The sequence below is a fragment of the Microtus pennsylvanicus genome, chromosome 7 (assembly GCF_037038515.1).
Source record: "Microtus pennsylvanicus isolate mMicPen1 chromosome 7, mMicPen1.hap1, whole genome shotgun sequence".
In the NCBI taxonomy this organism is placed as follows: domain Eukaryota; kingdom Metazoa; phylum Chordata; class Mammalia; order Rodentia; family Cricetidae; genus Microtus; species Microtus pennsylvanicus.
In genome coordinates, this window is record NC_134585.1 from 29,965,275 (window position 1) to 29,982,243 (window position 16,969).

Genomic DNA, 16,969 nt, shown 5'->3' on the forward strand with positions numbered 1-16,969 from the left:
CTTGGTCTCAAATGCCCGTAATCTTTATTTAGAAAATTGCAATCTCTTAAGTAAACGGAAATATTTCCTTGCGACTACATACAAAATGCTGTGTCTGTCGTTAGGGCTTCTTGCTCAGAGTGACATTCTGACTTTAACTTAACACTAACCACAGCTGGAGGAGGAAGTGGCTCAAACGTCAGATCTACTTCAAGGTGCGAGAATGACCGTGAACGCCAGCTTCTTGCTGGCGGTGGTAAGATAATCTCTATTTTACATTCCAATTTTCAACACAGTTTCTCCTTGACAGTCAAAACAAGAGTAAGCTTCTTAACATTTTCATAATGCTCCTGCCTTACAGAGTCAGATGTAATAAAGTGTACAGCTCATACAGTTTTTGCGCTCCTGTGTCCTGATCCTTTTGCACATCATCGAGTCTATGATTGCTGTTCGGTTTCCTACATGCAGCTTGTAGTGTGTATCATTCTTTCCTCGTTATCATGTAGTGTATATTGGGGACTTGGATTATTGTAAAAGAATCTATTGGACATTTGAAGTTATTTTAGGTTTCCAAGTGTTGATTCACTAAGGGGGAGGGGGGCGGGGAAGCACCTGCCAGGTGATGCTGTTGTATGTCTTTAATCCCAGGAGGAGGCAGAGGCAGATGGATCTCTGTGAGTTCGAGGCCAGCCTGGTCTTCAGAGCTAGTTTCAAGACAGGCCCCCAAAGCTACACAGAGAAACCCTGTCTTGAAAAACAAAACAAAACAAAAAAAGGTCTTTAGTTATATAAGTGAACAGAGGTCAAGAAAGCAGATAGAAAAACCCACAGCTAAAAAATTAAAGTTAGTGTTTGGCCTGCCCTGATACTTGCTTTAGCCTAAAGCCAATAAAAAAGACAATTGTTTTCTTTTCCTATTTCAAATCAAATGAAGCAGTTTTCTTTGAAAGTGAAGTTTCTATGCCCCTGCCTCTGTATAGTAAGTGCTCTCTAGCCCTTTATTTGGCCCATCCCTGCCTCTCTTCCACTCTCTATCCCAGGGACACCAAATATTTCCCCACCTTCTAAAGTACAATTTGCAGTCACTGACTATTAAATAAATTCAGCATCTTCAGTAACCATATCAGCTATAAAGAAAAAAAAGCCTCCATAATTTCCCTCTAGTTGCCTAGTAACGTCTCTTTGTGAGTGTTGGTAAATCACTTACTTGAGGCACTTCTAACAGCGAAAACACAGAGCAGCAAAAACAGCTCTCCACGATGCATGGTTGTGTTTCTGCAGCAACTGGTGTCTCTAGACAAAGAACAGCATAAATTTAAACTTAAGCCCGCAAGCAACCAATTCCACCTTAAAAAGGGAGTTTTAAAAACTCTCCTGACACATAAACAAAAGGCGGCCCAGCAATGCTTCATATCTTTTAAAATAGTCACCAGTTTGCCAAATGTTTAGTGACATAGAATGAATAAGTTTTCAAGGCAATAGATTTTAGGTCCTATAAAACATAATTGTTTAGCATTTTTAGTAGAATAGAGCCCTTGACTTTTAGCTTGACATACCACATCTTGCTTGCCTTTAGGGTCAAAGCAAAAGTCTAGAGAAATCTATGATTTTACAGACTGAAAATCCATAGCATAATGAGGAATGCAAATCCACTATGAAGCCTGCAGTGTGTTTGTTCATGTGTGCTTGTGTGTGTGTGTGTGCATGTATGTGTGTGTGTGAGAGAGAGATTCCAAAACCGTTCTAAGTATGTGAACTAATCATCTCATAAAGAGAAAATCCTCATTTTGACTCACAGTTTCTGAAATTTCTCACAAGTTTCACAAGTCTAAGAATTATGTTGTCTCGTCCATCAGCAAAGCTTACGCAATGCCTGGCGCATAGTAACCACTATCACTGAAGAAGAGGTGTGTGTGGCCGGGGCATGAGTCAGCACTGGCTGCCCCCGTTTCCTTTAGGGAAACTGAGGAAATAAGTCTCAGGGGTCCCAGTCATGACACTGATCCCCCTTACACTGGCTGTACCCCAGGTCACAGACCCACTGCTTTGAACTTTGATCCTGGAACAGTTCACCCTTGACCTTGCTAACTGTGAGTGACAAGTGTAGAATGGGAAAAAGCTCTTTCTTGGTGGAGTCTGCATAAGTCTAACTACTTCACAAACGAGCCCACATTTCCTGCTTACTGAAAAGCCCACCGCCTCCACCCCGCTGCCTCAAAAGAACACTGGCCACGCAGAACACGGCAGGCCATGAAGAGGTTGGTTTCTTTCAGACGCACACAAAACTGACGAGAATCCCAGTCTGATAAACCACAGGGAGTTGCAGACCTTGGAAAAATGATATAATTAGCTCAAGGACTGTTGGCTCATTGCTGGAACACAGAAGGTAAAACGGCTTCCTGAAGAATCATTGGGGAATCACAATACCTAACGCTAATGACAACTTCTGCATGCATGACAGCTTCACAACGTAGAACAATACCCCAACTGCCACTCACCTCCCATCCTAACTAGTCAATCACAGGAGAAGGCTTTCAGGATAAAGCTACCCAAACCATCTATCAATTCATAAGAGAGGATGCTGAATAGAATGAAAGCAAAAAGGATATTTGTTCATGGAAAGTACCCACCGTCCAGAGTCAGACGAGAACAATGCGCAACTTGAAACCTCCAGCCACCCCCTCTCACACCTTCTCTTACTGTCTGATAGTTCTGTCTCGGATGGAATGTGAAGTGTGATTTCCCCTCTGCCATTTCCGCTGCGAGGGCTGTCGCAGACTAGCAAGAGGAGCTAGGTTTTCATTTTCCTTTTCAATTCTAAGCGCTAATAAGAAATAAAATTACATAATCATTCAGCATTCTGAGAAGCAGAGTTTTCAATGTGAGACACGTTAAGATCTCAGCATGTAAATAATAGATGCTGTCCACATAGTTGTGTGGGGGGGGGGGGGTATACAGCACTTGAATGTTTTACCATACTTCTGCGTTCATCAGACAGTGTGGCTCAGTTTTATGGAGAACAGCTGCTGGCCCCAGCCTAGCGGGCTCTCGAACTTCGTTCTTTCTGTTACCAGCTTAACAGTCATGGGCAAGTCTCATAGCCTAGCTGTATACTCTGAGTCCTTTAGCCACAGAAGGGAATGACAGTTCTACCTCCCAGGGCTGATATGGTGGCTACAAGGGTTCCTATTCAAAATGTCCAGGGAATAGTAACCTCCAGCCACCCCCTCTCACACCTTCTCTTACTGTCTGATAGTTCTGTCTTGGATGGAATGTGAAGTGTGATTTCCCCTCTGCCATTTCCGCTGCGAGGGCTGTCGCAGACTAGCAAGAGGAGCTAGGTTTTAATTTCATCTAAATGTTGTCTATTACCATTGTTTTCTTATTTCTTATCATTTTATTGGTGTTATGATATGGTCAAACAGGCAAGGAGTCCAAGGCAAGAAAAGCATGCTGCCCAGCTACATTCCAGAAACCTCCCAGCAGCTTCCATTGCCTCCCTCACAGGTGCAGGACACTTTCTACCACACCCAGGACAGCACACCTCGCCTTGATTCATCAGATCTAACCAGGCTGTTTATTTGAGTCTGTGTTTTCATTCTATTAGAAACAAAGCAAACACTATCACATAAGACTAAGCTGTTTTTTTCATGATTACGAACCTTTTTATAGCAAGTGATTTTTTCACCATTCGACAATGTTTGGAATTTTATTATCCAACTTATTTAGCTTACTTTTAATTTCTCTTTTGGTCCATTAGCATATGGAAATTTTTATATTGATGAACTCAAACCAATACTCATGTGTGTGTGTATTTCCCATTATTTTTAAGTATAGATCATTCCTTTTATTTCTCAGTGGTAAAACAAATAGTTACCGATACTTTCTTCACTTTTATGGCTTTGTTATTGTTTTTACATTTGACTTATTTTTAAATTTGCAAATATTAATTTTGTTTGCTATAGAAATAGAAGCTAAACAAATTTTCATTTCCAAAATAACTATGAATTATTTCTCTGCCTAATCAAGTAGTCCCACCCTCCCTTGGAGGTTTGCTGATAATCTACTTATAATGTGCAGGCTCTCCCAGAGCATATGTGGAAAATCCAGCGCAGGATGCCTGCCCAGGGGCAAATTGTGCAAGCGTGCACACACCCACTTTCTGTCTGTTCTCAATTTGCTTACCTATTTACAGCAACTGATACTAACTGGCATGTCACACTTTATGTCTGCGTGATGGTTTATTTTTGGAATTGATGAATGAACCAAATCCATAAAATATAGACAGATGGGAATCTTGAGCGATCATTCAATTCACTGCATACCTTTATAAAGTATGATATCGTCAAAAGTCTGTTTGGACAAACATGGTGCTCAGTAAACATAACACGGAGCTTTTGAAAAGATAAGGAAGCCTGGGCTCTACACAGCTGGCAAGGGAAAGCCTGGGCTCCACACAGCTGGCAGGGGACAGCCTGAGCTTCACAAAGCTGGCAGGGGAAAACCTGTGCTCCACACAGCTGGAAAGGGACAGTCTGAGCTCCACACAGCTGGAAAGGGACAGTCTGAGCTCCACACAGCTGGAAAGGGACAGTCTGAGTTCCACACAGCTGGAAAGGGACAGTCTGAGCTCCACATAGCTGGCAGGGGAAAGCCTGGGCTCCACACAGCTGGAAAGGGACAGTCTGAGTTCCACACAGCTGGAAAGGGACAGTCTGAGCTCCACATAGCTGGCAGGGGAAAGCCTGGGCTCCACACAGCTGGAAAGGAACAGTCTGAGTTCCACACAGCTGGCAGGAGACAACCTGAACCCCTGAATCTTCTAAATTCCTCGGGGCTGATTCCAGTGCACAAACAGATAGAAAACCACCAATCTATAGGACTTACCTGCTCACTCGGAAAAGTAAATTTCATAGTAGATCCATTTACTTCAAAGTTAATACAATATGAAAATATAAGATACAAGTACAAGCATGTATGTGTGTGCCCATGAGTATAAAGAATAATTCCAAATTCAATTACCCAATGGTATAAAATTTTCTCTGGATTAAAAAAGTTCTCTTCCAAAAGTTATGCGGCCAGGTGGTACAGAATGAAGACCAGAAGAAGCAAGGTACCCAGTATCTTGTCTTCCCAGGCAAGAGTGCTCTTTCAGGATATCCTTTCAGAGTATCAAAGTGGCCATCTCCTGAGTTCCTGGTTCTGTTCCATCCCCTTTGGAGGCCTCACCACAAGAGAACAGACCATAGAAGAAAACAGCTCATCCAAACACAAGGATGTTAATTAAGGTCCTGCAAGGCTTCCCAGTGGGGAACCTGGGGCTGAGAGTGGGAAACAGCCCAGCCCACGACAGGGAGTTTCACTGACTCAGAGTAAACACATTACCTCAGTGTCACGCATTCATTAGCAAAACACAGCACTGAGGGATCCCTAGCACAAAATGCCTTGCTGCAGGTTGCAATGCCCCATGAGGTTTCTTCTCCACACTGAGAACAGAAGACAGGCTAGGCAAGCACTCCAACGCTAAGCTGGGCTGTCCATGTTTTTATCTTTGTTTGTTTGCTTATTTTTAACACAATCCTTTCTCTACAATCTCTAATGCAGAAGTGTTTTACTTCATCTATAAAGAGGTGAAACAGCCTGGTGTAACTGGCAAAAATGATCTTGAACACACCCATGCACTTCTGCACTAAAGCAAAGGATGTGTGAAATCTGATTTTCCATCTGTAAGGCCCAGAAAAATCACTGCCATCTCACAGCGCTTGACATAAAGGTATCTGCTGCTATAATCTCCAGGCACTATTCCCAAGTGTGGATCCAGATACACAGACCACGAGTTCCCCGCCCCCACCTCCCACCCCTACCGGGCAATATGACTCAATGTTTGACTTCCTTAGGAAACTTGTTAGACTACCCTACCTCATGACCGATCTATCCCTCCTGGACCAGCAGCCTTCACTTCGCAGAGGACCCTGGGAGAAGGCTCCCTGCCTTTTCATTTTGTGTGCCTAAAGCGGGTGTTCAGTCGTGTGTGTGTGTGTGTGTGTGTGTGTGTGTGTGTGTGTGTGTGCGCGTGCGCGTGCGCGCGCGCGCGCGCAATGAGTGCATTTGTGTGCTTATGAGAGCAAGATCACACTATCAGCACCCCGCCCCCGCCCTATCATTAATTGATTAACTGTGATACTACCTGCTGGGGGCTTCTCACCTCTGGAAGCCCCTTGAATTAAGCAAGCACAAAGATTTTGGAATTAGGAAAATATAATATAAATCTCAGATCTATTGCTAGACGGATGTCCTGAGACAAATTCCTGAATCTCTCTGTCCCTCTCATTCATTAAGCCTAGTGATACTGCCTATTTATTTGTTTCCTACGAGGATTAAGCAACTGGAACACAGCTGAAGACAGGCTTTGTACACTGTCGGCAGGGGCTGAGCGCGGAATAAAATCAACTGTTGCTGTTTTTCATTCAGCTTTTCACATCTCTCTGCAAAGGAGCTATAAGCCCGTAGTCTAATTATCAGTGCGTACACACACACACACACACACACACACACACACACACGCTCACTCCCTACCCCCACCCTCCACACACACCAGGCACATTGATCTTGTTCTCAGGATCCTTGCACCCTGGGAATGGGAAGCTCCTTCCCCTTGGTCCAGGTAACAGTAAACAGTGAGGAACGGGCATCAGAGCCTATCCTTACCTTCAGAGCGGTCTTTCACAGGTAGGGGGGGACGGCGGTCTCTCCTTCCCTTACATTCGAGAAGCAAAACAGGTAAGAGTGATCCCTCCCAGTCCACATCTGTGAAACCAGAAAGAGTTGAGGGGGAGGAGGGGGTGCTGTGAGGCCGGGCCAGGAGAATGTGATTAAAGAGATCAGACAACCAGAAAGGCTTTGGGGGGGGGGGGATGCAAAGACGCGGGGGCGGGGAACAGACTAGTAAGAAGAAAAGAAAAGTTAAGGCTGCAGATGGGCTCCGCCCGGAGTGGAAGGGGTTCCAGGTCCGGAGTTGTGAGCTGGGGCACTGAAGTCTAGGCTGCTCCCAAAAGCAGGCTGCTCAAGATCTGGGGATGCCCTAAGCTCCTGCCCAAGCCTGTGCTGATTTTTCCACTCGCCCCCGCTCACCTATGAGCACCCCAGTTACCGGAGCTAAAGCCCTCGAGGCAATAGACCTTGCGGTGGGAAAGCTGACTGCGGACTCTAAGCCGCTCCAGACCTCCGGGGAGGGCACCGCTACCACCTCCAGCTTTCCGGACCTGCGCTGCTCTCTCTGTGTTCTACCAGTGGTAGATCTGGCAGCAAGGCTGCGCATGCTTTTAATCCAGCACTCGGGAGGTAGAGGCAGGTGGCGTTCCAGGACAGCCTGAGCTATATTATAGAGAGAAACCCTGTCTCGCAAAACTGGAAAAAAAAACAAAAACAAAAACAAAAAACGGAAAACCACCACCGCCACCACACCGCACCCTTCTGGCAGAGAGAGGGCGCTAAGAACCCTGGAGAGAGGGGGAGGCAGACCATGGAGGAGAGTCCTTAAGACTGTCAGGCTCCCAGAGCCAACCGAGAACCAGTACCAGCCCAGATGGGACAGAATTCACAATTGCAAAGTAATGGTGAAATTTTAAATTGTCCAACAGAAAAGGAAGACAGACAGTATTTCTATATTTTTTATAATAAGCTAGAACTCTTCAAACCCAAACGAACAGAATGCAGAGTCAATGATACAATTCTTTCTGCCCAATCAAAAATAATTCACCATATAATAAATAGGAAAAGCATAACTTCTCTGGGATAAATGGAAAATAAGTGTTTCGCAAACTTCAACACTCCTACGACACAGGACTCGTACAGAGAGAGGACCATTATTTCCTTCCTCATCTAATAAAGGATGTTTACAAGCAGCAGCATGGAGAAATGTTTTGGTTTCTGTGACTAGTAACCAGACTATGCTGTCTGTCTGCGCTCGGCTGCACAAGCACTTTGAAGAAAATGTTTAGAAGTATAAGGGCAGGACGGGATAAAGTGGAAACACTGTCTTCCACGGAAGGTGCCTTTGGATGGGTCACCCTTTGAACCCACCGAAACAATAAAATGAAACTACTATCTTGAGTTTAGCAAAACCATCAGATACAGGTTCGCTACCAAAAACTCTGCCTATTGTTGAATTGGTAGAGAACCTACGTTAGAATCTATGTTATGGGCTCCATATATTATCCAAATCCTAGGTGGAATTTTCTAAGAAACTAAGAATATTTCTCTAATATAAATGCAAATTGTTTTAAATTGTCGGGATAATCTTGAAAAGGAACCAATAGTAGTTTTCTTGGGTCATTTTTGGTGGGTGAGGGAGCAGGAATAATAAATCATCTAACTGGAGAGAATTTTATTTTCAAGAAGTCTTCATTAAGGTAAATCACAGAATACAGTCAGTTTCACATGGTGCACAAGGAGATTTCATAATTCCAAACATTAGTACTTACTGAATTGTTTCTGAAGTCCCAATTCTTCTATTTTCTATTAGCCAAAGAATCTAATGTGGTATTACATTTCATCAGACCTAAGAAAACTTTTATTTGAGGACATTAAGGAACTCATAACCACAGAGCTAGTTATCCAAAGCAAGGGTTCCTCCCTGATCTCACATTCTACTGTGTGAACAGTTATACACACAGCATGCTTTTCCCAGGTCAGTTTTTGGCAATCCAATAAGAGTAGATAACATTTCTTAAGAACACAACAATCCACTACAGTGGGGAAAGAGGATTTAACAAACACAACCACAGGACGGATGCACGGGTAAGTTTGAATTCCACATCTTCTTCATCAGCCTTTAAACTGAACTTTGAAGGTTTACTTGGCACACCAACTTAAGGATGCAGATTAAGAGCACGGGGTCCCTAGAAATATGGGTTACTCTCCATCCTTTACACAGACTTCTGGGTATACAATTTATCTGCAGTCAGGACTCCAAAATATATGTTGACCACGAGTTCAAGATTACTCTTCATTTCAAGAGTCTATCTATTCTGTGCCCATTGTCATCTCGACATGAATCCCACCACTTAGTGAGTAACCCTACTGAGGCAGGACTCACATTCACCAGCAAAACTCGAGGTGCCAGTAAGACTCCTGCCTTGCCTCCGGATCCACTCATAGGAGTCTATGGCACCAAAGTATTGTGTTCTCCTGAAGAAGACTGTCCAGAGGACCTTTGACTACAGAGTGCTCGTTCTGACAAAATTCCCTATACATTTCACAGAAATGTCACAAAAAATAAGTTGTCTCACAGTGACAAAACTTCTTTCAGTCCGTAGGTAGGAGATGTGCTGGTACGGCTGCGGTGTGATGGACTTGTTTCTCACGGCAGCCGCTTTAGCAGGAGTCTGCAGCGCAAGCTGACATGGGGCGTTCTGAACATGTCAATTAGCATCTGTCAATGTTAAAGCAGTTCAGGATTGACATGCCACAGATTTTCCTTATGGTGCTAAACAGGAAAGACTCAAAGTCAGTACTGTACAATCCCGGCTATACAAATTATATGGACACATTGTAAGGATATCTTAAAGTACTGTCTTACTTGCCAAAATTCATCGTAAGATGTCAGGGTTATGATTGCCTTTTATAATATTTTTTTCACACTGTCCTTTTTCAAATATACCTTTATTACTTTTACAGTGAGAAAATAGTTCTAAAGAGAATAAAACTATATGAGAGACACTGGAACTGAAAAGAGCCTTGTTGGTCATGGCAATTTAGATAAGGTAGTCTAACAAATTCGGCGCCATTGACACAACGAAACTGCATAAGTGCCAAATAAAGAAAGAAGTTCTGGCATGCTGGGAATGTGATTCACCACTGGGCTTCCACCTCTGGGCATGAGAACGCTCAGAATTCTATTCTAGAACCATCAGCTTGCTATTTAGAAAGCAGATTATTGATGAGGATGAAAAGAAAGAATAAAGACAGAAATGGAAGAGAAGAAAAGGCACAGGGATGAACTTGTGCCACAAAGGAATGAAATGGGCAAAGGAAAGCCTAGAGAAAGGAGGCATGGCCCCGCCCACAAGTAGGAGAACTACTGAAGTAGCTTGCTAGCTAGGGCCTGGGGCTGCTACCCTTGACATCCCAAGTCTTCACAGCTCCACTCCGCTGCCTGCTGCAAGGGAACAGCCAGCTGTGGGTGATCAGGACCACAACTCAAGAGTGTTCTGGGTCAACATGCTTTGTGTTTCACTCAAAGGGACCACACCAGATGCCATCTTGGGGAGTTTGTTTGGCACTGGCATCTGGTACCTCACATGCTTCCAGAATTTGGAGCTTAGAGATTGCTTGTTGGCCACATGGTCTTCCCTCCACTTGATGGTCCCTTGCATCTTCACGAGATGCTGGAGAGAATCTTGGAGGTCCCCAACCTGCAGTCGGCTGACCTCGCCCAGAGGTTCCATCTCAATAAGAATCACCTTGGAGTTGTTCTGGATGAGGGCACTGTGCAGGGCAACCTCCTGTTCGTAAGCAAACTCTTTGCTGTGCATCATGTGAGGGGCCAGGACAAACATGTGTCTTCTGCTGCTCTGGATACTGCTTTCCACCACGGTGGCTGCATCTACAGTCAGAAGATGGATAGAGACCTCCTGTCATTTCTTTTACACATTCAGTGTTTGGATCATGAATGTTCTGGGCATTCAAAAGTTCTTATTGTTGCAATCTATTGGGGGATTCTGAGCTGATAGAGTCATATTCAGAAATCTGAAATGACATTATTGAGTTTTGCTACAAGAATATCCACCCAAGGGTTTAGCCAGATAAATCAATGTTAATGAAAAGTCCTCCCAGCTGCCTGGAAAAGTGAAGGTCTCTTAGTCCATCATCTCATGGAGGACTTAGAAGTCAGGTTCATTGGAATTTAATTTTTAAGTCTACTATTGTCTTAGACTGGATAGCGACATATTTTTAAGAGGGCCAACATTTTAATTTTAATTCATACATCGAAGAGTGCAAACTCAGCAAGCATTGATCCTCTCAACTGACCAAACTTACAAGAGAAGTCCTGGGTCACTTTACCCCACCTAGCTAGCACTCACTGCAGAGGGTAAATGCACACACAAAAGAAGTGAAGCCATGAACAGCTCAAGATTGTCTTAGAGTGCCGTGGTTACTTCTAGTCAGTTGGAATAAGAAAATCATGTAAAATGGTGACAGATGGACCCTTGTGTCGGTTGAGATTTTCCATCCTGGGTGGAAGGAGATGTGGAGTGGGTATCAGAGGAGAGGGGAAGACAGCTAGCAAGAACATAAGCACGGTGCACTGGCCAGCTACTGTGAGCATCTCATTGTCAGGACCCAGGTGGGATGAGAAGAGTAAATGATGAGGAATAATTTAAAAGCTCTCGTCATGAGACAATAGGATATCCCAGTAGCTTAGGGTGCTTGACACCAAGTCTCAGGACCCGAGTTTGATCCCCAAGACCCATATAGTTGAAAGGGAGAATTGGCCCTTTGCAAGTTGACTTCTGGCTGCCATACATGTGTGTGGCACACACAAAATAAACGTAATTTTAAAATATCTCTGGTCATAGCCAAGATAACTCATAATTGTCATGTGTTTGAGGCCAGCCTGTGCTACATGGTGAGTTCCAGGACAGCCAGGGAAACCAGGAAAGACCCTACCTCAAAATAATTATCAATCAATCAATAGTAAATCTCTGGTCTTGCCGAGAGAACAATCAATGAAAGCCCTTCACTAATTCAGCAAAGAGGCCAAATCTCTCTGTATGAATTTATTTTTGTTCATGTATATGTGTGTATTATTAAGTAAATATTCTAAACTAAATCTCCTATTACAGCTCACACATTACAAAATTGAGAAGTACGTCGATTCATTACTATTAAATGATCTTCAAAATGTTAAGAATGTTAAGTGTAAAATGCAGCAAAGGAAATGGTGTGTATATTTCACCTGATACATTAAAATGCTAATGAAAACTTATAGCTCTCACTACATAATCCATATGAAGTTTTTTATATTTAAAAATGTTTAAATTGACATAATATAGTAGATGCCATAGTGATACTTTTTAACAAACTGTTTCTGCAGCTTTCCCTTCTTCATCTCTCCCACCCATTGATGTCTTCACCCCCCTTATAGCTGCCCCACGTTCCTTTCCTCTTCCCTGTTCCACGTGTGCCACCCCATCCCTCCTCATTACCTAATATTACCCTCTCTTGGTCTCCTTTCCAGACTTTTTTTCCAATGAATTTCAATTCCCCAGCCCATGAGGGCACCTTTACCTTGTCCGGGCAACAGGTCTCTCCCATAAATGCATAACTTGTAACCACATTTTTTTTCAAGAACGTCGGGCAGAGTGTGATGAACAAAGTACTCCACGGAGGTGGTTCCTGCTGAGCTCCCCTCGAAGACCCGTGGGTAGATGACGTAAGCATCATACAACTTGCCATCTAAGAATGAGACCAAAAAGTACCAATTCGTTATGGGTTCTAAACTCTCTCGTTCATCTGATGAGAGACCGCTCTTAACAAGTTGTATGGCTGTTAGTGAATTTGCTTCATCCCCCCCCCCCAAATCCTCTTAAAATCAAGAGATACCAACAACCCACAGCTATAAAATGTGGGCAGGAAATAACAGATGCGGACCTAAGTTTGGTTTGTTGGTTGGTTGGTTAGTTGGTTGGTTGGTTGGTTGGTTGGTTGGTTGGTTGGTTGGTTGGTTTTTAACATCCGAACTTAAATGATAGAGAACAGAGAGTCTGTTCAGGACACTTCAATTTTGTTCATAAGCTTCTGGTATTTATCATGATGCATGGAGCCTCCTTCTGTGCCTGGTGCCTGTTTCATTTTCCCCACACAGCCTGCCTCACTTAGGCAAAGACAGCCAGTGGATACCCAAAGCCAAGGGTATTACTTAGCCCTCTATTCTACATTGTCTCCTAGACACGCAGACCTAAGACTAATTTATAAACTTGGCACAGTAAGAGTTTAATAGCCATAACTGGGAATCAGGATGGAGCCATGGACTCTGAAAAAATTGGCAGCATCAATAGTCTAGAACTTTATGGCCGTTATCTCAAAGTAAAACAACTATTCCTCAGACTCAAGCACTGTGGGACTTCAGCAGCAAACCTGCTAACTAATACAGCCACTGGCTAGTGGGTGGGTAGCATACATGCCATGCCATGGATACACTGAACAAACAGATGCTTCATGTCCCAGGCAAGACAGAGCAGGACACTGTGACTTTATCACTCATCTCAGAACTATGCTCAACCTAAAACCTACACTTGCTTCTTTCAGCAGTTCCTCATTTAATCTTTTTAAGCTTCAGCTGACCCTCAGTAACTGAAATCCCAGAAAGCTAAATCAAGGGTATGTGGAAACCATAATACTCCTTCAGAAGAAGTTCATATGCTAAAGGTCAATAGTGAGAAAAGTCAAATTTCATAAGGGGTCTGAACTCCCCACAGATCAAACCACCACCGGCTAATTGACAAAGTCAAGCACTAAGACCTAACGTGTTCACTTTCAAAAGAAGGCAAATATTCCCATTTCATCAGAACTCTTTTTGCATGGGTAAAGTTCGTGTAAGTATGTACTCATGGGGTAAGGATTCAAGGAAAATTTGCATGTGTTATGTGTTCCTCCTTCATGTGCTTGAACCTGAAACACTGGGATGATTTTATATTGTTGTCCCTTCATAAAGCTTTATCAACACATATTTCCCAAAACATTGAAACCTATCTGGGCCTTGGGCAGAGTCTGTTATCAGGGACTCACTAAGAATAGTAATTCCACCAAGGAGGAGATTTGAGATGAATGTCAAGAGTACAAGTAGTAACAGGAGAAGCATGGAAAATGACCTATGTAGACTCAAGATTTCACTGAGGAGGTTACACAGGAAATGAAAATAGGGTTTAGCAGCATAACATCAATAGACAAAAAAACCAATAGTCACTGTGCAACCTTTCCTTGTGAAGAGAATCTTGAACTTGATACTCACCATTCTGAATTCTGTAAGGTGTCACTATGTCCCTCCAGAACAGAGCAACCTCAATCCAGAACACTTTTAAGACTATCACCAAGACACTGATAAACATGAGCAATAGACTACATCCTGCAACTATGTAGTAGGTGCTTTGATGATCGGCTATCAAAAGATGGGGAGATGAGAAAAACTATCATTAGTATTAGTAAAATAAGACAGAATGGAAGAATGCATGGATGTTGACATCCATTGAAACCACAAGACATTCTCACTCAATAAACCAATGTTGAATTTTCATGAATATTTTCAAAATCAACAAATCAATTGTTTTAGCCCATATTCTGTGCAAGTCTTGAGGCTTGGTGGCCCAGTGTTCTTAAAGGTAAAGAAGACACGCAGACACATGTAAACCCATAAGAGAGGAGATAAGAAGGGATTTCAGCTGAGGGAGACATTTTGAAGGGAGCCTGCTCAATTCCAGAAGGAGTAAAGAAGGAATCCTGTAAAAGGAGATCACTAAAGGATGGAGAGGAGTCAGAAAGATCTAAAAATAAAAAGCTTCCCTTCCCTTGTCCAGAGAGGATGCTGAGCAATGTGCAGAGGTGGGAGTGTGTGTTCTGAGAGCTTTATCAGTTTGGGGAAATAGTGGAAGATGTGTCCGGGGCTATGCTTAACCAGAAACTCTTGCTATGGAATTTGTCATGACATGAAGGAGTGGAGTGTTGAAAATGAGAGTTCTTTTGCCAAGATTAATATGATGGTAGTAGAAGGCTTTTTTTTTAATGGGAAAAAGACACATCTAATGAATTATAGTAGGGTGAGTAATTGAGGGGAAGATAAGGATATGAACTCATGAAATAGTAAGAAAGGGATTGACAAGGTCAGTGTTGGTCACACTAAGGAGCGTGAGTCAGCAGTAGGTCAGGGGCTTGTTGCTGCTAGAGGGTGGGGGATATAGAAGAGAGCACTGCAGGTCACTGAGTGTGTGTAAGGGAGAAGGCAGTTTACTGGGTTCTGTAATGCTGCTGCCTCCCACTATTGAGATCTCCCTTCAGCTGTCTCTGAGCTTAGGCCCACATTTCTTGTTTCACAAAACACAAAAACAACATTGCTTCCAACTTTGGGAACTTGTAAGACACATGTACAAGTCTGACACAGGAACTGTCACCATTCATGATATTCTTGGCAGCTTTAACTTTATGATGCTCATAGATTTATTAGAAGTGGTACTGCTTACACATGAATAGCAAGAGACTCATAAGTCTGACCTGGTAATTGATTTTTTAAAAATCTTATTTGTAATTCCCCAGGCACAGGCTCTAAGATATGACATGAAAATCTCTACTAGTAGTTACAAATTTCTCTATCACTCCTGATAGTTTACCATCTGTGTGTATGCAGGACAATAAACTCAAAACATCAAAGTCTGGTGCTCCAAAGATGATCCAAGGATGAGAGCTCAAAACAAGCCAGAGGTTGCTGTCTTTATTTCTTCAGGTTTAAATAAGAACTTCCCAAGAAGCTCATTTAGAAGAACTGTCTAAAAGTCCTGTCGGATACATGCTAGGGACGTGTGGGAAGTTGACCTGTTCTTACAGGGACTCCTGTTAGTAAGTACTTTTGTGGACAGTTGAGCGCATGCAACGAGAGGCAAGACCTTGATTTAAGATGTCCCTGAAAGTTGACACTCAACATCTACCTAAGTGCTTATGATTTTGTAAAGCACAAGGAATTTTCTCATCAATGGCTAGATACAAATGCTTCTTGTCAGTGTTTATAAACAGGCAAATGACATCTGTGCTGAGTCCTGAGTCTAGGATTATAGTACTTGCTAATCCTTCAGGCTCACTCTGCTTTTTCTTCCTTGCTTAGTGAGTGAAATTAACGGATAGTATAGGCATGGGGGTGACAAGAGAAATGAGAAATTCTAAGGGAAGGTAATTAGATCTAGCCTAATACATAGGAAGCTTTGTATATATGTATGTACTATGCTTATCACAGACACTAAATTTGCATGTAACAGCATTTAGAACTATGCGGAGGGAGACTTTTTTTTTAAGTTTTTGTTATTCAAACTTAAAAAATACCAGAATTACAGAAACAAAAGAATTCATTATGATAATTCAGCAGCAATGGAGACAATTTTTATTCAATACACTGAGTTGTTGAAATAGTATAAACATGTTGATTTGAATAATAACATGTGAATTAAAAAATAAGCCAGAGAGTACAAAAATCACATACACGTACACAAAACAAATATAACATTCCAGGTAACACAAATATAATTCCAATACAAACAGAACGAGAAAATACTCAGAAATTTAGACAAAAGATACACCCTTAGCAGAGGAGGGTACTAAGGACACAAGGTCATGCTGGGTGAGAGCAGGGATGTGGCTTCTTTCACCCTGTACAAATCACTGTGCTCACCACTGTCCTAGAACACAGTGCTGTGCTCCACAGTCATCCTGAGTAACACCATTATCGGGGCAGATGCCTAATGTCTTGCTAAATATGACAAGACTAAGAGTCATCTATGAGCCTGGTCATCACAAGTCTGGCCACCTGCGAATTACAACATTTTTTTTTCAAATAAAAATTTACAAGTCAGAGGCTAAAACCAAAACCAAAACAAGAAAACTCCTGGCTGGGTGTGGGGACACTTATCTTTAATTCTAGCACCCAGGAGGCAAAGGCCAGCAGAGGCCAGATTGGTCTCCATAGTGAAAACAAACAACAAAACAAACGAAAATAACAAAGAGCCCAAGTACCATACCAGGCGGAGACACAGCTTGTCTATGTCAAACTGGTACACCCACCCTCCTTTTAATCCATGTATTCATCCAAATGAATGCTCCACATGTTGCTATGAGCTTAGAGTCAGTATCTCTCTCCATCCTCCACCCTCTCAATATTTAAAAGAAGCTTTTTGCTTACATTAATTGTATTGCCATTTAGGGGAGTGGTAAGTATCATAAAAGAGGGTGA

General features: G+C 42.7%; 2 protein-coding genes across 6 annotated transcripts in view; both read right to left on the minus strand.

Annotated features, from left to right (window-relative positions):
* The window catches only part of Il18r1 (interleukin 18 receptor 1), a 32,498-nt gene extending 25,672 nt beyond the window's left edge, over window positions 1–6,826 (minus strand). The window contains exons 1-2 of one of the 2 annotated variants that reach the window (XM_075978878.1): window positions 6,688–6,826; window positions 1,187–1,272 (exon numbers count right to left, since the gene is read on the minus strand). In XM_075978878.1, the coding sequence (XP_075834993.1) occupies window positions 1,187–1,244 (58 nt within the window). In that variant the 5' untranslated portion in view covers window positions 1,245–1,272; window positions 6,688–6,826. Of the gene's footprint in view, window positions 1–1,186; window positions 1,273–2,609; window positions 2,661–6,687 lie in introns of those variants that run through there. The other variant, XM_075978879.1, reaches the window with a different exon arrangement.
* A 1,238-nt stretch (window positions 6,827–8,064) lies between these two features.
* Il1rl1 (interleukin 1 receptor like 1) overlaps window positions 8,065–16,969 on the minus strand; it is a 48,877-nt gene continuing 39,972 nt past the window's right edge. For 2 of the 4 annotated variants that reach the window (XM_075980292.1, XM_075980291.1), the window contains exons 9-11: window positions 13,994–14,140; window positions 12,271–12,438; window positions 8,065–10,585 (exon numbers count right to left, since the gene is read on the minus strand). In XM_075980292.1, coding sequence (XP_075836407.1) covers window positions 10,167–10,585; window positions 12,271–12,438; window positions 13,994–14,140 — 734 coding nt within the window. In that variant the 3' untranslated portion in view covers window positions 8,065–10,166. The remainder of the gene's footprint in view (window positions 10,586–12,270; window positions 12,439–13,993; window positions 14,141–16,969) is intronic. The other 2 variants (XM_075980294.1, XM_075980293.1) reach the window with 2 other exon arrangements.